The 21,104-nt window shown below is 39.2% G+C and overlaps 4 protein-coding genes across 9 annotated transcripts; 2 read left to right on the forward strand and 2 right to left on the reverse strand.

Moving 5' to 3' along the window:
- The first annotated feature begins 21 nt into the window (after positions 1-21).
- LOC135634857 (inactive protein RESTRICTED TEV MOVEMENT 2-like) lies at positions 22-1,123 on the forward strand. The gene is made up of 2 exons (XM_065145530.1): positions 22-230; positions 305-1,123. The coding sequence occupies exons 1-2, from the start codon at positions 119-121 to the stop codon at positions 985-987; spliced, it is 795 nt and encodes a 264-aa protein (XP_065001602.1). The 5' UTR covers positions 22-118; the 3' UTR covers positions 988-1,123.
- A 226-nt stretch (positions 1,124-1,349) lies between these two features.
- On the reverse strand, positions 1,350-12,897 carry LOC135634846 (FH protein interacting protein FIP2-like). Of its 2 annotated transcripts, none has more exons than XM_065145519.1 (11): positions 12,778-12,897; positions 11,956-12,059; positions 11,036-11,170; positions 9,696-9,851; positions 8,924-9,007; positions 8,611-8,657; positions 8,007-8,080; positions 6,415-6,473; positions 3,520-3,579; positions 2,323-2,403; positions 1,350-1,789 (listed from the first exon to the last, which is right to left on the reverse strand). In XM_065145519.1, the coding sequence occupies exons 1-11, from the start codon at positions 12,827-12,829 to the stop codon at positions 1,736-1,738; spliced, it is 906 nt and encodes a 301-aa protein (XP_065001591.1). In that variant the 5' UTR covers positions 12,830-12,897; the 3' UTR covers positions 1,350-1,735. The 2 variants fall into 2 exon arrangements, with proteins under 2 accessions (XP_065001591.1, XP_065001583.1); XM_065145511.1 differs by having other exon boundaries at positions 11,950-12,059.
- A 356-nt stretch (positions 12,898-13,253) lies between these two features.
- On the forward strand, positions 13,254-18,741 carry LOC103979780 (uncharacterized). 5 transcript variants are annotated; one of them, XM_009395992.3, is made up of 11 exons: positions 13,254-13,454; positions 14,616-14,844; positions 15,003-15,110; positions 15,224-15,393; positions 16,409-16,542; positions 16,664-16,844; positions 16,995-17,544; positions 17,685-17,797; positions 17,930-18,173; positions 18,245-18,467; positions 18,605-18,741. In XM_009395992.3, exons 1-10 carry the CDS (start codon positions 13,402-13,404, stop codon positions 18,458-18,460), a joined length of 1,998 nt encoding a protein of 665 aa, XP_009394267.2. In that variant the 5' UTR covers positions 13,254-13,401; the 3' UTR covers positions 18,461-18,467; positions 18,605-18,741. The 5 variants fall into 5 exon arrangements, with proteins under 5 accessions (XP_009394267.2, XP_018678857.2, XP_009394266.2 ...); XM_018823312.2 differs by having other exon boundaries at positions 18,348-18,467; XM_009395991.3 differs by having other exon boundaries at positions 18,547-18,726.
- A 737-nt stretch (positions 18,742-19,478) lies between these two features.
- Positions 19,479-20,513, reverse strand: LOC135639168 (F-box protein At1g49360-like). Its single transcript, XM_065152963.1, has one exon. It carries the CDS (start codon positions 20,511-20,513, stop codon positions 19,479-19,481), a length of 1,035 nt encoding a protein of 344 aa, XP_065009035.1.
- Between the last annotated feature and the right edge of the window lie 591 nt (positions 20,514-21,104).

Here is a 21,104-nt window from a genome sequence, read left to right on the forward strand (position 1 = left end):
ACACCTAAAGGAGGAGTTCTTCTTCTTCGTCTATTTATGCCTCCACGCATGAGCCTCTTGGCACAGCATCCATCTTCGTTCTCCCAAACGCATCCCACAGAGAAGAGAGGCTAGGCTCATGGAGAGAAGGCCTTCGGCTGCTAGAGGGCAACGCGCCTACGACAATTTTGTTCCTTCGCATGAAGTGGTTCGAGAAAAGGATGCAGAGATTTTTCTTATCCAGCTTCCAGGCTCGCACTCTCTCTCTCTCCCTCTCCTCTGATACTTAAAAGAGAGTTCTAATGGTGTTTCTTTACGCATGTAGGGTTCAAGAAGGAGCACATCAAGATTCAGATCAATGACTATGGCCAATTAAAGATCAGCGGGGAACGCCCTGTGGCTGACAACCGGTGGAGTCGCTTTCTGAAGGAGTTAAAGGTACCAGATTACTGCAATGTCAGCGAGATCAAAGCTAAGTTTGAGGACGGGCTGCTTTACATTATAAAGCCGATACTCGCCACCAAACCTGGCGCAGACGGAATGGCCCCGGAGACTACTACATTGGATGGAAAAGCCACGAGGGAGAAGAAAGCCGATGACGACAGTAAGAATGGCGTAAGCCAGAAGACGAAGACGAAGCCGAAACGACAAGAGTCTGATGGCGGCGTCAACAAGCAGTCAAACGAGAAGAAGGAATCGCTTGATGATGCAGGCAAAGATGTGCAGAAGGTCAGCGAGAAAGAGAGGGGTGGTCGAATCGAAGGGCCGAAATATAGTGGAAAGGTCGCAGCTAAACATGAAGGAGGAAGAAATGGCGCACGAATGACTGAAAGCAGGAAGGAGGAGGCAGTGACGCCCGAACTAACTCCAGCTGAGCGTGGAAACATGAGGAGGAATCTGACGATTGTACGAGGATTTTACACGCGCAAACAGCTCATGTCTAATGCAGCATTAGCAGCAGCCATTGTGATCTTGGCGGGCGTAGTGTTGTTTTATGTAACTCGTTAAAACAAGGAAGTCAATGCAGGTTGATAGCCGTGAGGCTCTGTAGCTGCTCCAATCTCAAGATGTAGCATTCATGACAGGGTGGGTGCAAATGAAAGAAAGTGTAGTAGAGGGTGGGTGAGTGATTGTTTACGTGAAATGGCCCCTATGCATTCACTCTCTTGGAAAACATTTCTTCCAAAGAGACATTTGGTGAAATAAAATGGCCCCTACGGGGAATGGCTTCCAGAGAACGACGACAGTGGATCAATGGCATGATGAATTTTGTAACCTTCTTGAACCCACCTTGCAAAACCAGTTCTCGAGATAAAATAGAAATTTTTGACGTGACCACAAGAATCAGTCCCCAGAATCATTCCGAGACATGAAATAAACTACAGACATTTTTCTAGTTTTGTTCATCGTTTCATCTTTATCCAAGTCCACACATGGAGAATGAGGTTTAAGTATAGGTACAAATGAATGAAACTTAGGAATCCAATGTGTTACGCGACACAAATATGCAACATTCACCAATACCAACCCAAATGGTTATCAGCAGCAATAGATTTCAGACAAGGCACAAAGCTCAGTCAACAAGTCCATATAAATTCACTTCCAAGATGATGATGATGATGATGATGATCAGGATCCGTCAGCGTGTATTAAGCCCTCAACTGAGCAGCTTGATATCTATCACCTGCTTCGTATACAGACTTACTATGCTTCGAATAGTAGGTAGGCATTGATATCTTCTGCAGCTTCTTCATCATCATCTGATTGCTCCAAGTAGATTAGCCCCTCCTAGCTTCGCTCCATCCAGTTTCTGTTTCACAGATCAAAACATGATCTATAGGTTATGTTCAACTCTATTATGTAGTTTCTAGCCTACAAGGAGACATCCATAAATCACTTCAAATTAGCGCACTTCTCTCTCTCCCTCCAGATTGCACATCCAAGATTTGTTATGCACACAAGAACTTGTGCATTTTTATCACAATGAAAATTTAAAATTACTTGCTTTGTTTTAGGGTTCACAATTTCAACGTTTTAGGGTTTAAGGTTTAGAGTTTTTGGTTAAAGTGTTAGGGTATGATTACGGTTAGGGTTAGGGTTTAGGGTTTAGTGTTTAACACTAACATTCTACATATAATCCACAATCGTTGTCAGAAAATAACAAAACAAGCAACAAACTGACATATGCATGTATATTTGCTCAACTTCCAAGCCATATTTCTTTCTCCATCCAACCAGTGCAATAAATCCAAGGGTGGGAGTTGGATGCTAGCGGATAAGTTTAAGACCCTGAAAGTACAACAATTATCCATTGATGACTGAATTGAAAGAAAAATAACTTACAGAGTCACGTAAATCAACTTCTCGAAGGTAAGCCCTTTGAAGATTTGCACCCTGCAAATTTGCACTATTCAACTTGGCACCCTGAAACATAAACAAAGAATCAATATTCTGTGTGATTAGAATACGTACATCTTACCCCCAACAGATGTAATTACAATTCACTAAGCTTTTTAAACAAGTGATTCGTTAAAAAAAATGATTCATTTCTTGTTACTGTGGATTTAATATTTCCCATTAAAGTGCAAAAACCATGGTCGAAAGAAGGTTGCACAATTTGATGCTACAGAAGGCTTTTTATGGTAATATATTGTGAAAATATGATAAATCAGCCACAGACAAAAATTATTACCCATTCCTATAGCAGTTACAAAAAATCTTGGTTGGCCTTGGTTGTCTGAACTGGAAATAAATGCCAGTTACACAAAAGGAACCAGAAGATTGTTCAACAGGGCATTTATCTTTGGCAAATGGCAAATAACTAACCAACAATAATAATCAAAACCCAATATAACCCAAACTATACAAGAATAAACATATATTTACTGGTCATTTTTTCAATTAAAGCAAAATAACAGTGCTGAGGTTCAGTGGTTCTTTTATAGTAATATAATTCAATTCCAATCGAAGTCCTAGAGTGGTTGGAGCTTTCGATCCTAACTTCCAACTTTCATCGGAAGGACCTCTTAACTACATGTCTCCAATTAGAGCCTCTTGGAGCAACCCTATAGTAGTGCTTGATAAGGTTCGTCGTACTGAGACGTACCGCTTGGTACAGGCAATACATAAGTACACCTCATTGGACTATGTGTCAGTATATTCGGTATGACTCGGTATGTATCATACTAACAACTGGTCGGTACATCGATACGTACCGGTAATACGAACCATGGTGCTTGATGTGTAACTTGGTAATATGCTAAAAAAGGATCTTTAAAGTCAACTCTGTTAAAATTTAGCAAAGCTCATTAATTGTGTTTGTATCTACATAACCAGACAGAGAAAGTATCAACCCAGGTTCCATGTATTTTCATCTAGCTGTTCCACACTAAAAACAAAATGAACTCTGTACAGCCATCAACTAAAATCATAGTACTAGTCACATATGGATATCAAGAATTAAGAACCATCATAACTTGCATATATCATTAAACCACAAACTTCCATAATTCCATAGAATTGGCAACACAAACTTTTTACCTTTAGATTGGCACCTTCCAAATTAGCTCCTTTAAGGTTGGCACCAGTCAGCTTCGCACTCTGAGAATATCAATAATTTGCACATGCAAGTTGATATATTATTACACATGGGGGTTAACATTGATTAAAGAAATAGCAAATAATTTACAAGCATGACTATAGATGATGAAGGGTTAATTAATAATTTACAAGCATGACTATAGTTTGAATCCCACAGACACATTTCCATGCGAATCACTTCTCAGATTTTCCCCTAACTTCCTGCTTTCCATCAACTCTCACCTCATGCTGTACCACCAGACTGCTAATGTAGAACATGCCATCGAACATGCGTCCACAATGAACACTAAACTTCTTCACATGTTGTGTCCATCCAGACTCTGATTGCAATTCACTCCAAGACAGTCTAAAACATATGGAACTGCCAAAGATTATTACTCTTGCTTTCTCATCATAGTTATAATAGCTAGTTCAAAGAGTAGCCCCCACTAATTGTCAGCAAAGTTTTTGTTCCATGTTTAACTCACTAGCAGAGGTGAAAGTTTATAGTGTTATGATCTCATATTCTTAAGCTTACAGAGATAGCAAAAAGTTCATGTTTAAAATTGATTTATGTAGTCATATTCTTCAAAACAGAGTGGTATAAATGATTATTCAAGCACAAGTTAAACTGAAAAACTGTAGTCATACTAAAAAATAATACATCTTGTAAGTTGAACATTTATTCCAAAATAAAAATAATTAATAAAAAAGCAGGAGAGAAACACAAGAGTCATCCTCTTTATCAGAGGTTAGAATCATAGAAAATTCAGTTGGAAAGCTTTGTTTCAACAAAAATGAATCATGTGAGTTAGTGGCATGCTTGGCCCAGCACAATCATGTAAGTTGAACATTTTGACAGAATATTTCATTTCTGTTTTTTCTCATCGAATCCTAAAAAAGAAATAGATTTCACTGATCCAAATAAATTCTATGATAATCTTTATACATTTTTTACAAATATGGCTGAAAATTTATTGCAGATGTTAAGCTGATATCTGATAGCATAATCAAGAATTATATTGTGGTAATATTGTCTATTTTTTGAAAGTAATATGGTTGTCTCCTCAAAGAAGCCAAGTGTCATGGTTCGATGGGATAACTCAGCCATTAATTTGATAGACCTAGAACCATCTGGCCTAAAATACTTGCACATAAACTAATGGTAATACATCCATTCTGATCCTATAAACAAACTTAATTGTCCTTCCACATCGGATGTGGGATAAACTGAGGTGTCACACAAAGAGACATGATAGCAAGGTGGGGTTTGGAATCAATAATGAGGTTAAGAACAATTAAAAAATTACAACCAAGTTATATGCCAAGGAAGATTTGCAAAACAATTATCACTTGAGGTCACTTGAAAAATGTACTCTCCACAAAAATGACCAAGAACTTGAAGGTAGAAGTCAAAGGCAGGTCCTATCCTTTCAAAATCAGAGTGAAAAAGGTCATAATGAATTAACAGCGTGTGGTCAGTTTCTTCACCAGAAAAACCTAAAACAACATTGCTGATATATACATAATGTTTTCAACCCTAGGCTTCTTTTGCTTGAATCAATAAGTCCAGAAGTCAGAGATTAAAAGATACATTGATTAAGATACTTCAACCAGTATTGAAAAGATGGGCTGTTCAGTGACTAAATTCGATCATTGATCAAGAAGTTGTCCCTGACTCGATGACCTTGCTAGATATCAAATAGGCATGGCCACACACAAAATGAGCAATATGAGATGAAGTAAACAAAATGAGTCCATATACAAAGGATTTAAAAATATTGGGTGTACCATCCAGTACGGTCTGGTATTTACCCATTTGATAGGGGACAGACGAGCCGACCAGGTGAGTTCATCCAGTTCGATTCGAAATGAGGGTACCAAATGGTACACTGTATTTCATGTGTACCAGAGACATACTAACCAGTTTGTTAATCTTTTAAGTTTTTAATTTTTAAAATAGTTTTGCTATAAACAGCTGTGAACTACTATTGGCAGCAATCAACAACTGTTAACAGCCTGCTTTTACAGAGCTTGCCTCCTCTTGAAAATGTTTATATTTGTAAACACCACAGCTGTTTACAAAATGCTTTTATTGAGATCTTTGGCACACATACCTCTCCGCCGGATAGCCTTTCCAGTGCCTTCGTTATGAAACGTGAACATTCTGGTTTTCCAAACTGTGGATCGTTACATCCATATTAAGACTGATTGGTCCTTGTAGAGCTATCCTCTTCTTCTGTCGTAGCTGCAACCTTCACTGCTGCCACTGCCTCCGCCACCATCTTCACCACACCCTCCTCCTCCTCCCCACCTTTTCTCTCCCTCTCTCTGTGGCCTGGATGTAATTGATCCAAACTGAGTTGAACCAATCCGACCACAAACCAGTATCAAACCCAGACTGAATTTTTAAACCATGCCAAGTCCAATGACAGCCTAAAATTTATCAGTACTATGACTTGGGTTTTTTATGGTGGACTCATACCTACATTTATCAAGATGATCTCGGAATGATAGATAGCATTCAGATATCATTTACAAATTGATTATCCATATTGCCCTTCAAGGAGGAAAAATTATGAAACTCTATGCACTATTAAGATTGTCATATCGTTAGTGGATGTGGATGACATCTTTTTTCAAAAAAATTCTTGATTTAGCAGAAATTAATCTCATTATTTGTTTGTTAGGGATGTCCTTAGTCTCTGAAAACATTAATTATAACATAAACTAATATATTCCAGTCTTTGAGTTACCTACCACCAAATATAACACAAGATATACTAATTTATTAAAATCCAGAAAATAGCATGGGCTCATAACAATATGTTGGTTAAGGTACAGAGATGAAACAACCTGTAAATGAGCCGAACGGAGGTCAGCTTCATAGAGACTACATCCAGTTAAGCATGCATCTGTATAATCATAAAATTCCAAACATAAATATTGCAGTTAATAAGATTTTGTCTCTTTTTCCCTTTCTGCCTCTAAATGTCATTTTTTTCTGCAATGGTACATGCTCCAATTAAAAAAAAATTTAAATCTATGACTCATTCAATCTAGGAGTTAAATTACAACATGCACAGTTCAGCATAACAAAAAAAAGAGGGTTAATTACATATTAAATCATGTAGTTAATCACCTTTAATATCTTGATCCCTATACTTTAAAAAGTTACATTGGCATCCTTATAATTACGAAAGTGAAACATATAGGTCAATTTATCCTAACAACATTAGTTTTATTAGTGAAAATACGAAAATAAATAGTAAAAAGGTAAATTTAACATTCCAATGGTGGCAGAAGATGGTGCCGTTGGCGTAGCCGTCGCCCTCCGCCTCCTCTTCCCCACTACCGCCCAACACGTCGCCTCCCCCACGCGCTCACCTCTCCCGCTGTCGTCGTCGGTCAGAGCCCTCACGACCAATGACAACAACGGGTGGGGTGAGCACGAGAGGAAGAGGAGGCGGCGACCAGAGCCCTCACGACCACCTCCACCCTATCCACATCCCTAAGGGGTGAGCGCGAGGGGAAGAGGAGGTGGACGGGGTAGAAGAGGCCATGAGGGCTTTGGCCGCAACCTTCTCTCCCCCTCGCACTCACCCCTCTTGCCATCACCACTATCGTCGTCAACCACGAGAGCTCTGGTCGACAGCGACAACGAGAGGGGTGAGCGCGAGGGGAAGAGGAGGTGAACATGGCGGAGGCGACCATGAGGGCTTTGGTCGCCGCCTCCTCTCCCCCTCAAGCTCACCCCTCCCGTCGTTGCCGCGGTCGCCGTCAACCGTGAGGGCTCTGGCCGATGGCGCCAGCAAGAGTGGTGAACGCGAGCGGGAGAGGCGACGTGCTGGGCAGCAGCGAGGGAGAGGAGGCGAAGGGTGGCGATTATATTGGCATCGACGTCAGCGGCACCATCGTCCGCCACCACTGACGTCGTCCCCCATCACCGAAATGTTAAATTTATCTTTTAATCCTTTATTTTTGTATTTTCATTAATAAAACAAAAGTCGTTAGAATAAATGGGCTTACATGTTTCACTTTCATAGCTATAGGGATATCAATATAACTTTTTAAACAATAGGAATCAGGATGCTAAAGGTGACTAACTACAGGGGGTAATCTATAATTAGCCTAGAAAAGGACCTTTGATAGTTACTATCAAAAGTCTTCTAGAATAGTCTAAATGCTTCTATTACTTGCTCTTAATGATAAAATTTTCCTTCTCTAAGATAATTCAAAAACTAAGAATGAAGTGTTTAGCAACCATAAGATGATTACAAAAACTTCACAAAGTAATAGTGTTGTCGAAAGCATAAGCCCGCAGACCTATGAAGTTAAAGAAAATAAAGGCTGTGTGAAACAATAACAAGCAAAACAAAAGTAATGACCATTTTGACAAAGAGAAATTCCATGTATAACATAATTAAAAGAAAGAAAGCAGTAGCTACCTTGCAGATTTGCACTTTGAAGATTAGCTCTATCTAATAAAGCTCCATGAAGATTTGCCCCAATAAGCTCACACCTGTGGTGGGTAAGACAAGTAAGAGCAGGAGATGTTTAGCTACTATATAAGCCCCTGCGTTCTCCTAGTAATAATTAGATTTCACTAAGACGATAGAAGTCCTAACACAACTTAAAACCCCAAGCACTCACATTAACCTCCACACAAGCATCAAAAAAATGACAGGTGTACATTACTACCTCTAATGTTACTCTATAAACACAAGTGAAGAAAAAATATGACATGTTCCTTCAATAAACAAACAAGAATAGTTTTCAGGAGATGTCAAGCAATGATGAACTTTATCTGCAAAATGGTTAACAAAATATTATGGCATATATAATCAAGATACTGACACACCAAGAGAATTGTTCAGGTGTCATTGTTTTATCTTTCATGCTTGGTAGATTTGTAGATTTGAAGAAGCATTGGCCTCAAATGTAGTAAACCAAGCAACAAAATTTACACATCAAATGTAGAATTTTTTTTGGAAAAAATAAACCAGAGATTTAAAACAAACAAAAATATTGAATTTTGTTAACAAATCTTACTCACGCAAAATTGCATCTTGAAAGATTGAATCTTCCGCTTCTGCATCCTGTCACAGAAAAAATGATCCGTAAATCTAGTAGCATGTGATACAGGAAAGCAGACGACAGTATTTGGTTAGGAACAAACTAAAATTCACGAGCATGCAAATGGATCAACTAGAAATATCAGGAATTATATGTCCTCCAATATGCAAAGACCAAGAGACAAGTAAATCTTGTGGTTTGTACAACTATTAGACAAGAAAATGTAATTAAATGATAGATGATAAACCTACATAAAAAGCTAAAAGATAAAGCATTGTTCAAGTCCTACCCCAAACTTAGCTTTTTGGAGATTAGCTCTTGAAAAATTGGTTTTCCGGATACAGGAATAACTGAAATCAACAAATGATAGATCCTGCAATGTAAAAAAGGGACAGATTACAATTCACTTACATGATAATTATTCATAAAAAAATAACCAACTCAATTAAAACATGGCCAAAGAAACCATTCTTGGTTTCCCAATTAGCTCATTGTTAATGATCCATGAGAACTACAAAGATGATTGAATTATAAACATTGAAAAAACAAATCAGACAGCTAGCTGAAAAAGGATTCCTTTAATATACTGATCTATAATGTCAAGTATGCAGCTAAAGATATCAAGAAAGTACAAGGTTTTTTCTATATGTTTTTTTTTTTTTTTTTGAGAAAAAGAAACTCGATAGCCTTGGTTTGATCAGGAAAATATTGATTAATTCAGATTTATGGGCAGGAAGATAAGAACACCTTCATGTAACTAAAAGTAGCATTTTTGCTGAAGGCTTAACATCTTTAACCAATGTTCCGACTTTCAGCTTGTGTTTATCAGTGCATCTAAAGCATAAAATTGAATAGCCAGGCTTTATCAGGGCATCTAAAAGATATAATCAACCTCAATTTCATATCTTAAATCCAAAAATGTGCAAACATCAAAAGAACTTCTTTATCAGATGGCTATGAATTGGATAAATGCATAACAATTCCAAATCATATACATATACAAGATCCAAAATGTGGCAACAAACAACAATGAGCACACAGGTCCAATATTGATATCTTACAAGTTTAGAAAGATCAAGGCCAGAAAGATTCACGCCTCGAAACCTAACTCTGTCAGATTGAATGCATTTGATGATCTCCGTTCGTGATAATTCAGCCACTGAGCCATCATTGTCTTTTCTTTTGTTCAAACTTGTGTTTATGTTGTCAACCAATCCCTGCAAATATTCATGACGACAAATATTATTATACTAGAACATAACAAAGGATTTGGAAATGTTAGGATCATAAAGAAGACAGGGGACAATGGCTATGAGGAACAGTACATGTTTGCAAATGGAATTTTATCTGTGAAGATTCTGGATATTACATGATGTTAAAACTCAATCGGCCAAAGTTGTAGTGGATTAGTTATAGTACAAACTACAAACTACAAACTACAAACTATAACGCAAATATTTCTGGTCTCACAACTAAAAGCATCAAAGTATTTTAACAATGAGCACAAAACAGTAACTTCAACTTAGACATCGTGCAATTATCTTCATTTTATGTGCTCACATGGACTTGCAGCGATTCAGATTTCTAAAAAATTCATATGAGAATCTGTCTCTTTCTAAGTCCAGATTCTAAGCCATGTTTCATAGAGTCACATCAAATTTCTTTAAGTACAGTAAGAGGTAGGACTATCTGCATTATGGCTTCTATGCTTAAAGAGATTTCCATTTTCTGACATACCAAAAGGACACCACCAATAACTACCAGTCATACAGAAGTGACTTGCAAAAGTTGATGAAAGGGCCTCTCTGGGCTTATAAATTCAATTGAGAGTTAATCTCTGAGATATATGAGGTTGCAAATCTGTCAGACCAATCTTGAAGGTTGGTCCGTTTAACATTAATGACACTTTCAGTTACAGTAGTTTCTCCTTGTAGTAAAAACCATGACACTAGAAGGTTATTCCAATGAAACGAGCACTGCACCTAAAAGAAGTAAAAAAAAGTCTTAAATGACATTTCAGCATTACTTGAAAGCAGAATAGACAAAGAATCCCACAAGAAAAGAAATTCAGTCTAGAGAGATTTCTGTTTGATCAGTTTTTCATAAGGGGCCCAACATTTCCATATTTTCAAATGCCACAAGCATTCAAGCAAATTACGCAATCTGATGCATTATTCATGATGTCAAGAATGATCAGACAACGTATTAATGGGCATACTGTCATCAGAAAAACCAACTAGCACCATGCAATCTTGATTATACTCATATACGGAATGGTATCAAATGCAGTTGATGCAACTGGTAAATTTTCTAAAATGTAAACCATTGTTTTTTTTCAGACCTAGAACGTTAAACTACTAAATAAGCATCAGAGGCAACCAATAAGGGCAACATGATTTACAAGTAACTGATAGTATTCTGCCTCTCGCAACAGTTCTTGATACTCAGAATCTTGGAGTGTTGGAATGATCCCATCCCTTAACCAATTGAGGATATGCCTGAAGTGTTTCCCATCTCTATCAATAAATATCATTCCCTACAAAAACACAATGCAGAACAAGAATAAAGGACCAATACAGATAAGCAACATTTTTTAATATTTGGTAATACCAATAATTATAAGAGAAATATATATCTTCTCAAAGGTATTATCTAAACATAACTTCTGATATTGCTGACATGATCTAAGCATTACAAGCCATTGAATACCTCCACCAGCATCAATGAAAGAAATATACATAACAGAAAAAACAAAGATATTTATGCTGTAGAATATTCACTTAGGCAAAGGACACCAAGAAGAAAGAACAACAACAAAGATGCTTATTTTAATACTTCGATTATCAAAGAGATAAAAAGGTTAAGAAAAAGGCATCCCACAAAAAGAAGTATAAAAAATTAATAAACTGGACAGAAAAGAGAGCACTAAAAATTGGAAGATTTCAATGTTCTTTAGTAAGAAAAAATGTGTTTGTTCATTAACCGGATAAGAAAAGAAGCATTTAAAACAAGTTCTTTTTCCAGTGGATAGCTCATAGCTTGCTTGCTATGATTTGTGGGTTTTTTGGGTTACTAAAACAAGCATTTAGTAAGAAATATTTCTGGGTTTTTTGGGTTATTTTACACGTTTCTTATAGGTACTTCTTTTGCTTATCTTCTGGTGAAATAGATTAATATCCACTTGTAGCAATCTTATTTCATCTTGCAATTCCACAATATCAGAGCTTTACAGATTACTGGTGTGACATAGAATGTTAGTAATACAAAGAACCAAACAAGCAACTAAATTATCTATGACTAACATATTAACAATACCGTTACATCATCTGTAGAAACAGTATGCCGCCCACTAAACATTGCTCCAAGCATGGACTCAGGCTCCCGTTGCGTAAGTGTATCAACTGTTGTTGCATATTTCTTCCCCCCTATAAACAATCCAAGAATGGTTTATGCTAAATATTCAATCACATATCAACTCAAATGTTAATAAACTTAATAAACAAAAAGAAGTGCAGTGATTCAATTGTTCCCTTTCTCCATTTTCCTTTGGGTTAAAAAGAACCGCAGAGAAACTATAATATATTCCTTACGTAGTAGAGCCCAGAATCACCTTCATGGCAGAGGATCAAAAACCCACTAGGAAAACCAGCATCAAAAGAAGATTAATAGGTTTGTTTCCCTCTCTACAGATGTGAGTAATGGGACTTATGAATGCGTGGTTACACCCAGAGTCATACTTTTGCGTTGTTGCAAAGAATCAGGAACTAGAACTATTGGCCTATTCGATAATCTGCATAGCCAAGATTCATCGAATCATACTCCGCCAATTTAAGCCCGTAATTTCAAGCCCCGCCTGTCTTTCCTCGAGCAATTCTTGACCTGATACAGAATCCCGCATGAAACTCATCCGTAAACCTAATCTTATCTTAACGCCTCCACAGAAATCAAAGAGCCACGATTCAAGAAACGCTCAGCAAGAAGATGTTAGGTTACTTCTTCAACAGCTGGTCAATCATTATCCAAAAAATCCGATAAAGTTAGGGAAAACCCCCAATCGGATCGAGGATTTCAGTAGCACGAGAAATGGATCGAAGAAATCGTTCCGAAATCGGAAGTGCAAGGAAAGAAATGGAGATCACTGACCTACATTGAGGAGGACCTGCGATGGAGGCCAGGGAACGCCGGACCCCATCATCGCCTGCCTCGAGCACCGCTCCGACACGAAAATAACCCACGGCGACCCAAGTCGCTATATAGTTTTCTCGCCCACGGTTTTCCAAGAAACCCTTGCTTGCTACTTTATAACAAGATTGCCCTTCACGGGGCCTTTATCTTTTCCCACCTGGTTGGTTTAACCCAATTGTATACCTTCTTGCGATCGGCCATTTGAGGGCCAGTGGACGGTTGAGATGACCCCGCCCGGGAAACACGGCCGGCGGTTCCATTCCCCGTATCAATTGCTCGATCGCCTCATAACCGCACACCCTGTTTTATATGGGCCCCACATTTTTAGTCCGAAAACACAGTCGGACAGGTAGACAAACATCCTGTTGGGGCCAAACAGCTGATTGGCGTCTGATTAGGTTACCGGAGTCTGTCGTGCGGGGGGGCGATTCGAATTCCGCAGCGAGCAACGCGTGTGACGACCTCTTGCGTGGCGACTTGAGATGACGCCACGTCATCGAACATGGAGCGCTTAATTGCCCCTTGCCCCGTTCCTGAAATCCAAAGTGACTTCGTGGTGCTTCGTTGAGGGACGGAGTGGAGATGAGGAAGCCCCTGTCAACCATCGCCAATGATCTGCTTAATAGATGTGCAGAGTAATTCTCTCTTCCTTTCACCCTGTGTTAGTGATTGAGTACGTGCTGCTTTGTCTCTGGTATGTTGGGTTGCATTAGGTTCAAAAATCACGACTTTTCCCAGGGATGTCTGCCCAGATTTGCTCTTTTCGAACTCTCCAATTTGGATGTTAATGTTAGTGAGAATGGCGTTAATGTTTCTATTACATTATAAAGAATGATGATGATGAAGCAGTTGATGTGATTTTTCTATACACAGTGGTGAGGACAGGAGGAAGAACACTTAAGAATTATCTTTTTGGTTCTTGTTCTTGTTCTGGAGTGAAATTTCATACAAAAATTATTACTTGGAAATGAATGAGGTTAAAGATTGAGATGAGTCAATGATTTCTTCCCATCTTCTTTTTATATTTAACTTTGCTCTGATAGATGAGTTAGTTTTCGGGTCCTGTGACTTGACCACAGTCGCATCTGTGCACCATCCGGTCTAACAGGACATTTCATGAGCAAATGCTGGCTTCTGCTCTGGTGTTATCATCAAAATGCCAACTTCTGAAAACATGGAACACCAAGGACAAAAAAATTTGAATCCTAAGCTATCTTTTGTGACAAACTTTGAATTTTATATCCATTGTACGACACCACCACCAAACCAAGTCATGATGATCGAGTATTTATGATCGACTATATGAATCTTTTTCTGTCATTTAGTCAAGAGAAACACAACTATTATTATACTCTATTATCTAAGAGCGAAATGCTTATCTTCGTTTTTATCATCGAATGCTTTCTTTTGAGTCATTTTGAAGCACAAATTTGTACAAGTAAAATAAAAAAATTTCTCCGGTCAGCCATAGATGAAGATCTGAAGGACACAAATTTAAATCTAAATCTGTCTAGAATAGCAAGTGCTATGCTCCTTGCTTGAAAGTCAAATGGTCATGGAGGGGGGAGAAATTACACAATGATCTCTTGGTTCCAATACTAAAGAAAGGTAGTAAACATTCTTCATGGAACATTTTGGTCCATGTGTCTGGGAAAGCATTGTCAATTAGTAACTTGTTCTTTGGTTGTAATGTTGTGTCTCTCTTTGGCTCAGTCTGTTCTTACAAAATGTGGCCATATTTCTAAAAGCAAGGATGTTGTCGTCTTTGGTTAATACAATGAGTTTGAACCTTTCAGGACATTGGACACTTCAGTTGATTCCCTGATTGAAGAGTTTGAGCAGGGATTGAAGCCTGCAGTAGATAACTACACTAGGAGGTTAGTAGAGTTCTGCTGCTCAAAGACAATCAAAAATATTTGTCCCAGGGTCGGGGAGAGGATCAGTGATGGGTCGATTAGCCGATTTACTTATGATATGATGCTAGCGTGGCAAAACCCCAGCACAACTGGTTCAGAACCTTCTTCGGTTTGGATCTCATTCCTCGCTAATTCCATTGTTCTGCATCCAGAGAGGTCCTTGTGTTTTACTAGTTTAGCAGGCTACACGATATCAGGATCTTTGTTTGTTAGTAACAATAGAAGAACCCTCATATGGCTCAATATCTTTCCATTTCCCTATTCTAGGAGAGACTTGCAAAGGAAAAGGAAGATAAAAGGATACCTCTTGAGGGAAATGTGGGGCAGATTGACGATGATATCCCCTTATTTTATTCAGATATCATGCCTCTCCTTGTAAGCAGCCTAACTAATGTTATGTATCGTCTGCCACTTTGTTAATGATCATGAACTTTCATGTATTTTTTAAGGTCTGGAGTGTCTTCAAAATTTTATATGTTATCCAACAGGTTAATGAAGAGCCGAGTGTTGGAGAAGATGCATTTGTATGGTTTGCATGCTTAATTCCTTTGGTTGCTGATGTTGTCAATGCACGGTTCACTTTTGAAACTCTTACAGCACCTACTGCCAGTCAGCTCCATTTTCCTGCTTACGATAGATTTCTCAAGGAAATAGACAAGTATGTAATTCATCTCATCTAGTCGATAATTGTTCTTATTTCTTACAAATAATACCTAGTTTCTGGACGTTCTTTTTGCTCGTTTCCAACTGGGTTTAGTTGCATCATGTGAAGCAACGCAATATGGATTCATCTGCTTTGTTGATTAGATTCATGAAGAAATACATCCACGGTCAAACAGAAATTAGCTAAAGGATTTGAGTAGACATGTTACATTTATTAATTAAAGCAAATGATATTAGCTTTGTGGCTCAGCTGATAGCAAGCTAGGTGTTGCAAGTCTGAAAGTTAGCTTCTTTAGATATTTTGCCGTTCTTCTTTTGAGCTAATTTCAGTAATAGCAGGGTTATGTTAGTTCTTATCATTATCATTCTGGGCCTAGTCAACAGCAGATGTTCACACAGTTGATGCAGATATAATCGGTACAGGTCGACATATGCATATATGATAGCCCAAAGAAAATAGCAGGGCCCTCTTAGCTTTCCTCTTGCTGCTGTTGCATAAAAACTAACTTTGAGCTAAGAGTTTTTGCTTTCATTTAAAGGTCTTCTGAGGTAGAATGGATATTTTGTTGCATTTAAAGTAATATTAATGTGATCTGGGACTTTTTGGGTGGTTTAAGGTAAAAAAGATATGAACTTGATCTAGACCAATCAGTTACCAAATTTAGGTGGAAAATACAGAATTATAGCTCTAGTCTAAGAACTCGCTAAGGAAAAATATTCCTGCAGGATGACCTGCATTTATATTAATATGATAGCCAATAATAGATCATGTGCCTTGGTGGCCTGTGCCTGCAATGTGTATTGTCCCTTTTGAGCTAAAACTACTGAGATATCAATATGCTCATCTTTTTGCCTCTAGATCTGGCATGTTCACAATTTAATGATTTATTTTTAATTCAATCAGAGTATGTTGAAACCTTCCAGATACTATAGCCATGTTGTTATATTACATATTAAGGTGTAAACTACATAGAACTATTAAAATGCTTAGTTTTTTCCTAATTGTTCAGGTGTGTTGAGTACTTGCAGAAACAGGAAACACCAACTGGAGTTGATTTATCTGAGAATGAGTTCATTTTGCATGTAGAGGGCACTTCAAAAACACACAGAGTGGTGCGACACATAGGGGCAACGAGTTGGCCAGGTGATTTTTTGTAGCTTTCTATGTCGTTCTGATGTTTGCTGGCCTACCTGTATTATACAATTTTCACTGCCAAAAAAAAAAGAGCAGTCCTATTTATTCAGTTTCAAATACTATTTGATAGGTAGACTTACCCTTACCAATCAGGCCCTCTACTTTGAGGCATCTGGCATAGTGTCATATGAAACTGCCTTAAAAATTGATCTGTCAAGAGCTGATGTTGGTCATCAATTGAAAGAAACTTCAACAGGGCCATGGGGGGCTCCCTTGTTTGACAAAGCAATAGCATATGAGTCTTCTGAGTTGTAAGTGTTTTTTCTACGGTGATCTAGATTGTTTACATCATCAGACAGTAGAGCTTTATTATGTGCTCTCTGTCAGATTGAAATATTGGGTGAGAATTTTTTTCCATGACAATCTTGTGAAAAGAATACTTTTATGCTATAACTTTTCAGATCAGAGCCTTTGGTGCTAGAGTTTCCAGAGATGACTAGTTCCACTAGACGCGACCACTGGCTCACTCTGATAAAGGAAATCATCTTGCTTCACCAGTTTACATCAAAATTCAATATAGAACATCCGGTGCATGTATGGGAGATTCATGCAAGAACAATTCTCGGTGTCTTAAGGCTTCATGCGGCAAGAGAATTGCTGAGAATTTCACCACCTGCTCCTGCTAACTTCTTGATTTTCTCATTGTATGAGGACCTTCCCAAGGGGGACTATGTATTGGCAGAATTAGCAAATGCCGTGAAGCAGGCAACTGGCTTAAGCCCATGCACTGCAACATCCATACTGAAGGGTTTAAACATCTCCCATAGTGTTTCCTTGTCGAATAAGAAAGACGCCTCTGAAGAAGAAACAAGCAGTCAAGCAGATACTCTGAAATCTTTGGAGACAACTATTGATCAAGTGAGAGAAGAAGTCAAGGAGGTTAGTGTAGCAAAGGCTACTGTTGAAGAGATGAAAGAGGAAGGAATCAGTGACAGTCTTCTTATACTAGTTGTAAGCTGCTTCAAACACTGTGTGTGTGTGTGCATATTCTGAGGAACTTCATACATGACTAGATGACCTACTCTGATTTTCACAGTTGGAAGTTTCTTCTTGAACTCAAGAGGTCTTTACCTTTGTTGACCATTCTGCAGGAGTTGGCGAGTTCGATAAAGAATGTGGTGCCTTGGTTACAAGTGGTTGTATCACAGGAAAGACCAACAATCACACTCTTCATGATTGGATTGGTTTTGGTTGTCATATACAAGTAAAGATATGCTTCTCAGTGCCCTGAGTAACCTGCATTAGTTCTTATCTTCATGAAACTTGTTGTTGAGGTGCTGATGACATTTCACCCTATCCTACCGACACGGTAATCGTTTTTTCGTTCTGCCAACAGGGAGTGGGTTGGATTTGCAATTGCTGTGGTATTGATGTTGGTAGTCGGAACGATGTTATGGGCCAGAAGGAACAGAATCGGAGAAAGGCACAAAGAAATTGTTGTGAGCACATCCTCAGACAAAACAACCATGGAAAGCATTGTTGCGGCTCAGCATAGTCTGAAGAACTTGCATGAGATCGTCAAGACGACGAATATCGCCATACTGAGAATATGGTCGATACTAATTGGAAAGTCTCCAAAGGTACGCTTTCCAAACTATGATTCCATCATTATTTGCTTCCCACGCATTACGGCGATTGATGTGTCTAACAGCAAGCAAATGTGGTGATGTGGGCGATGATTGGAATTGCGGTTCTACTGATGGTAGTTCCATTCAAGTATATACTCATGTGGTTAGCGCTGTGCTTCTTTATAGCTAATTCGAAGATCGCAAAGTACATGTCCAGTGAACAGGGAAACAGGCGGCTGCGGGAATGGTGGGAGTCGATACCGATCATCCCAGTTCGAACCATAAGCAGCCCTCCATAAGAGAATGGTACGAGTGGCATTATATGATAGATGAAGTTGATGTATTGATGTACATTTCACCACCTTGCATCTTTCTTTGACATCAGGATTTTGCTTCATCGTAGTTTATTCCATCAAATCTTTAAAAGCCTGTCTCAAATACAGGAACAAACTGCTATCTGGCTGTGAGGTCGCTTTCTTTCCTGGAGATGGAAAGGCTCATCTTCTGCTTGGCTGTTTTCCATCTCAACAATTAGAACTTGTATCTTGTGATGATCTTTATGTAGGTTTTTGTGCCTGAGACTGCATGTAACTTTTTCATGGTGGTCTTCGACATCACTTAGCTACTCTTCAAGTGTAAATCGTAGTACTCTTTTCATTTCAATTATCGTCTTCTTGCTTTGTGGAAGGGAAGTGTAATGAGGTCGTAATCATGCCTCTTATTGAATCCAGATAGAGCAAAGAATGTCCTGCAACTTGTGACCTCAACATATACATGCGAACCACAAGAAGAGAGGCTATGGTGGAATGACTCACAGGGTTCTCCTTTTATATTAGGGTTGCTCACTTTGATCCTGGATCTTGTTATAGACATACAGAGATCTCAATTTCTATGATCTCTCAAGGAAGAAGAAGAAGTATTTGTCATTTGATGAGCTTTTATCTTCATTACACTGTGTGTGAGGAAATTTCTTTCCACTGCTATACCAACACCTCTAGCATTAGATCCTGATGTGGAGGGTCAGCAGAGTAATTGTAGAATCCAAATCTAAGTTCGTCCCCACATGAGCAGTGATGAGAACAAAACACAAATAAAGCATGCATTCAAGAAAAGCTTCCAAGAACTACTTGTTGCAAGAATTCGAGTCTATAACAAATAATAGGTAAAAAAAGAAGATGAAATCGAGTAGGTTTCTGCTTCAGTTACCCTAAAGAAGAGGGTATGACATGCATGAATGATTCTATGATGGCTTCTAAGTTTAAGGATCGAGATGATGCACAGAAAGAAAAAGGAGATCATCATATAGGATTGTGCTCTTCAATGTCGACTTGAACTCATCGACTCTTCCAAATCCAGCATGCTCTTGTCGGCTTCGATCCAAACCCGATGTTCCATCCTATCGTCCCACATGGTGCGGAGTTTCTTCCGCATGTTCAATGGACGATTGGGATAGTATTTCTCCGTCTTCATGGAGAAGTGCTGCAAGTATTTGTCTGATCTCGTCAAGGTTATGGGGAAATAGACCTTGTTCATCACCTGCCCCTCCGTCGATCTCACCATGTCCGCCATCCATCGACCCACGTAAATAGTCCGATCCTCCAAGCTCCTGACCTCCTCCTTCAGAGTCAACGAGGAATCCACCCTGTGAACACAAACCCTAGTGCAGCAACCCCCGATGAACACCACATGCAGCTCCCCCTCGAACTCCGTCAGGTAGGTCTCACAATCCGCGTAAGTGAAATCTCTGATCACTTCAGCTTCTCGCAATGTGCTTTCCCTCGAGTCGAAGACGCAGACCCTGAGGTCGTACCCTTGGCAATAGAAGACATGGCCGCAGGCAAAGAGCTCGTAGATTCTGGTGAAGACGAATGTCTCGGCGAAGATGCGGACCGTCCATCGATCATCGCCGGGGCGCCATGTCAAGACCTCTGTGCGACCGAGCAAGCAGTTGAGGATGACGGCGACGCAGTCCGGAGCGGTCGGTGCGGCGGAGAAAGCGGCGGTGCAGTTCTGAGGGTACAGGACGCGGTTGGTCGGGGGAAGGTTTATGCAGGTCCTCGTTGAGGGGCGGAAGAAGAAGAGCGAGAGATCGGTCCGCCGCAGCAGAAGCCAACCAGCTTTGGAGGAGAGGACATCGACTCCCGCAAGTTCCGGGAAATCTACGTGGATAACCGCGTTGCGTGAAGGGTCGATGATCCTGCACTCGCCGTTCTCCGGCAACATGAAGAGTCGCATGGAGCGGGCGCCGGGGCGTGGCGGCGGCGGACACTGCCGCCAACTCCTGCAGACGGCGGTGCAGCGGACGTAATCCTTGTGGGAGAGGCGGGAGACAATTTCGCCGAGAACGTCCATGTTCGGGTCGCTCCATAATCGTCCGGCGCCCTCGCCAGTCGGAGATGGTTTCGGCCATGATCTGCAGAGAATAATACTCCACGATAAAGATGACAAGCGAAGGATCGAAACAACAAGTACAATGATAACAAGTAAATATTACGATCTTTTATTGCTGATCCTCTTCTTCTTCTTCGACTTTGTACGTGACGGTCTACTCGTCATGCTCGCCCAACGCGAAGGTCAAAACATCCAACAGCATAAAATATAGCGGAGAAGCTTACAATTTATGGAAAGATTTTAGCATATATATTATTTCTTTCCTAATCTATCTGCAAACTATGAAATCCTTTCTCGTTATCTATTTCAGACTCGAATGTGATTATCCCTTTCCGAGAGGAATTATTTGAAAAAATTATTATTGGGCCTACAAGTCAACCCCAATGCTCGATCGATCAAATGATTATTTATTATATATATATATAACATGAGAGTAAAGAATTTAAGAAAAAAATATTAAGAGAATTTCTTGTCAGCAAATTCATCTATTAAAATTTCTTAATATAAATGTATTGACTGACGATATTAATCAAAATCTAATTAGAATCTTAA

This window comes from Musa acuminata, chromosome BXJ1-3, assembly GCF_036884655.1.
Source record: "Musa acuminata AAA Group cultivar baxijiao chromosome BXJ1-3, Cavendish_Baxijiao_AAA, whole genome shotgun sequence".
Lineage (NCBI taxonomy): Eukaryota > Viridiplantae > Streptophyta > Magnoliopsida > Zingiberales > Musaceae > Musa > Musa acuminata.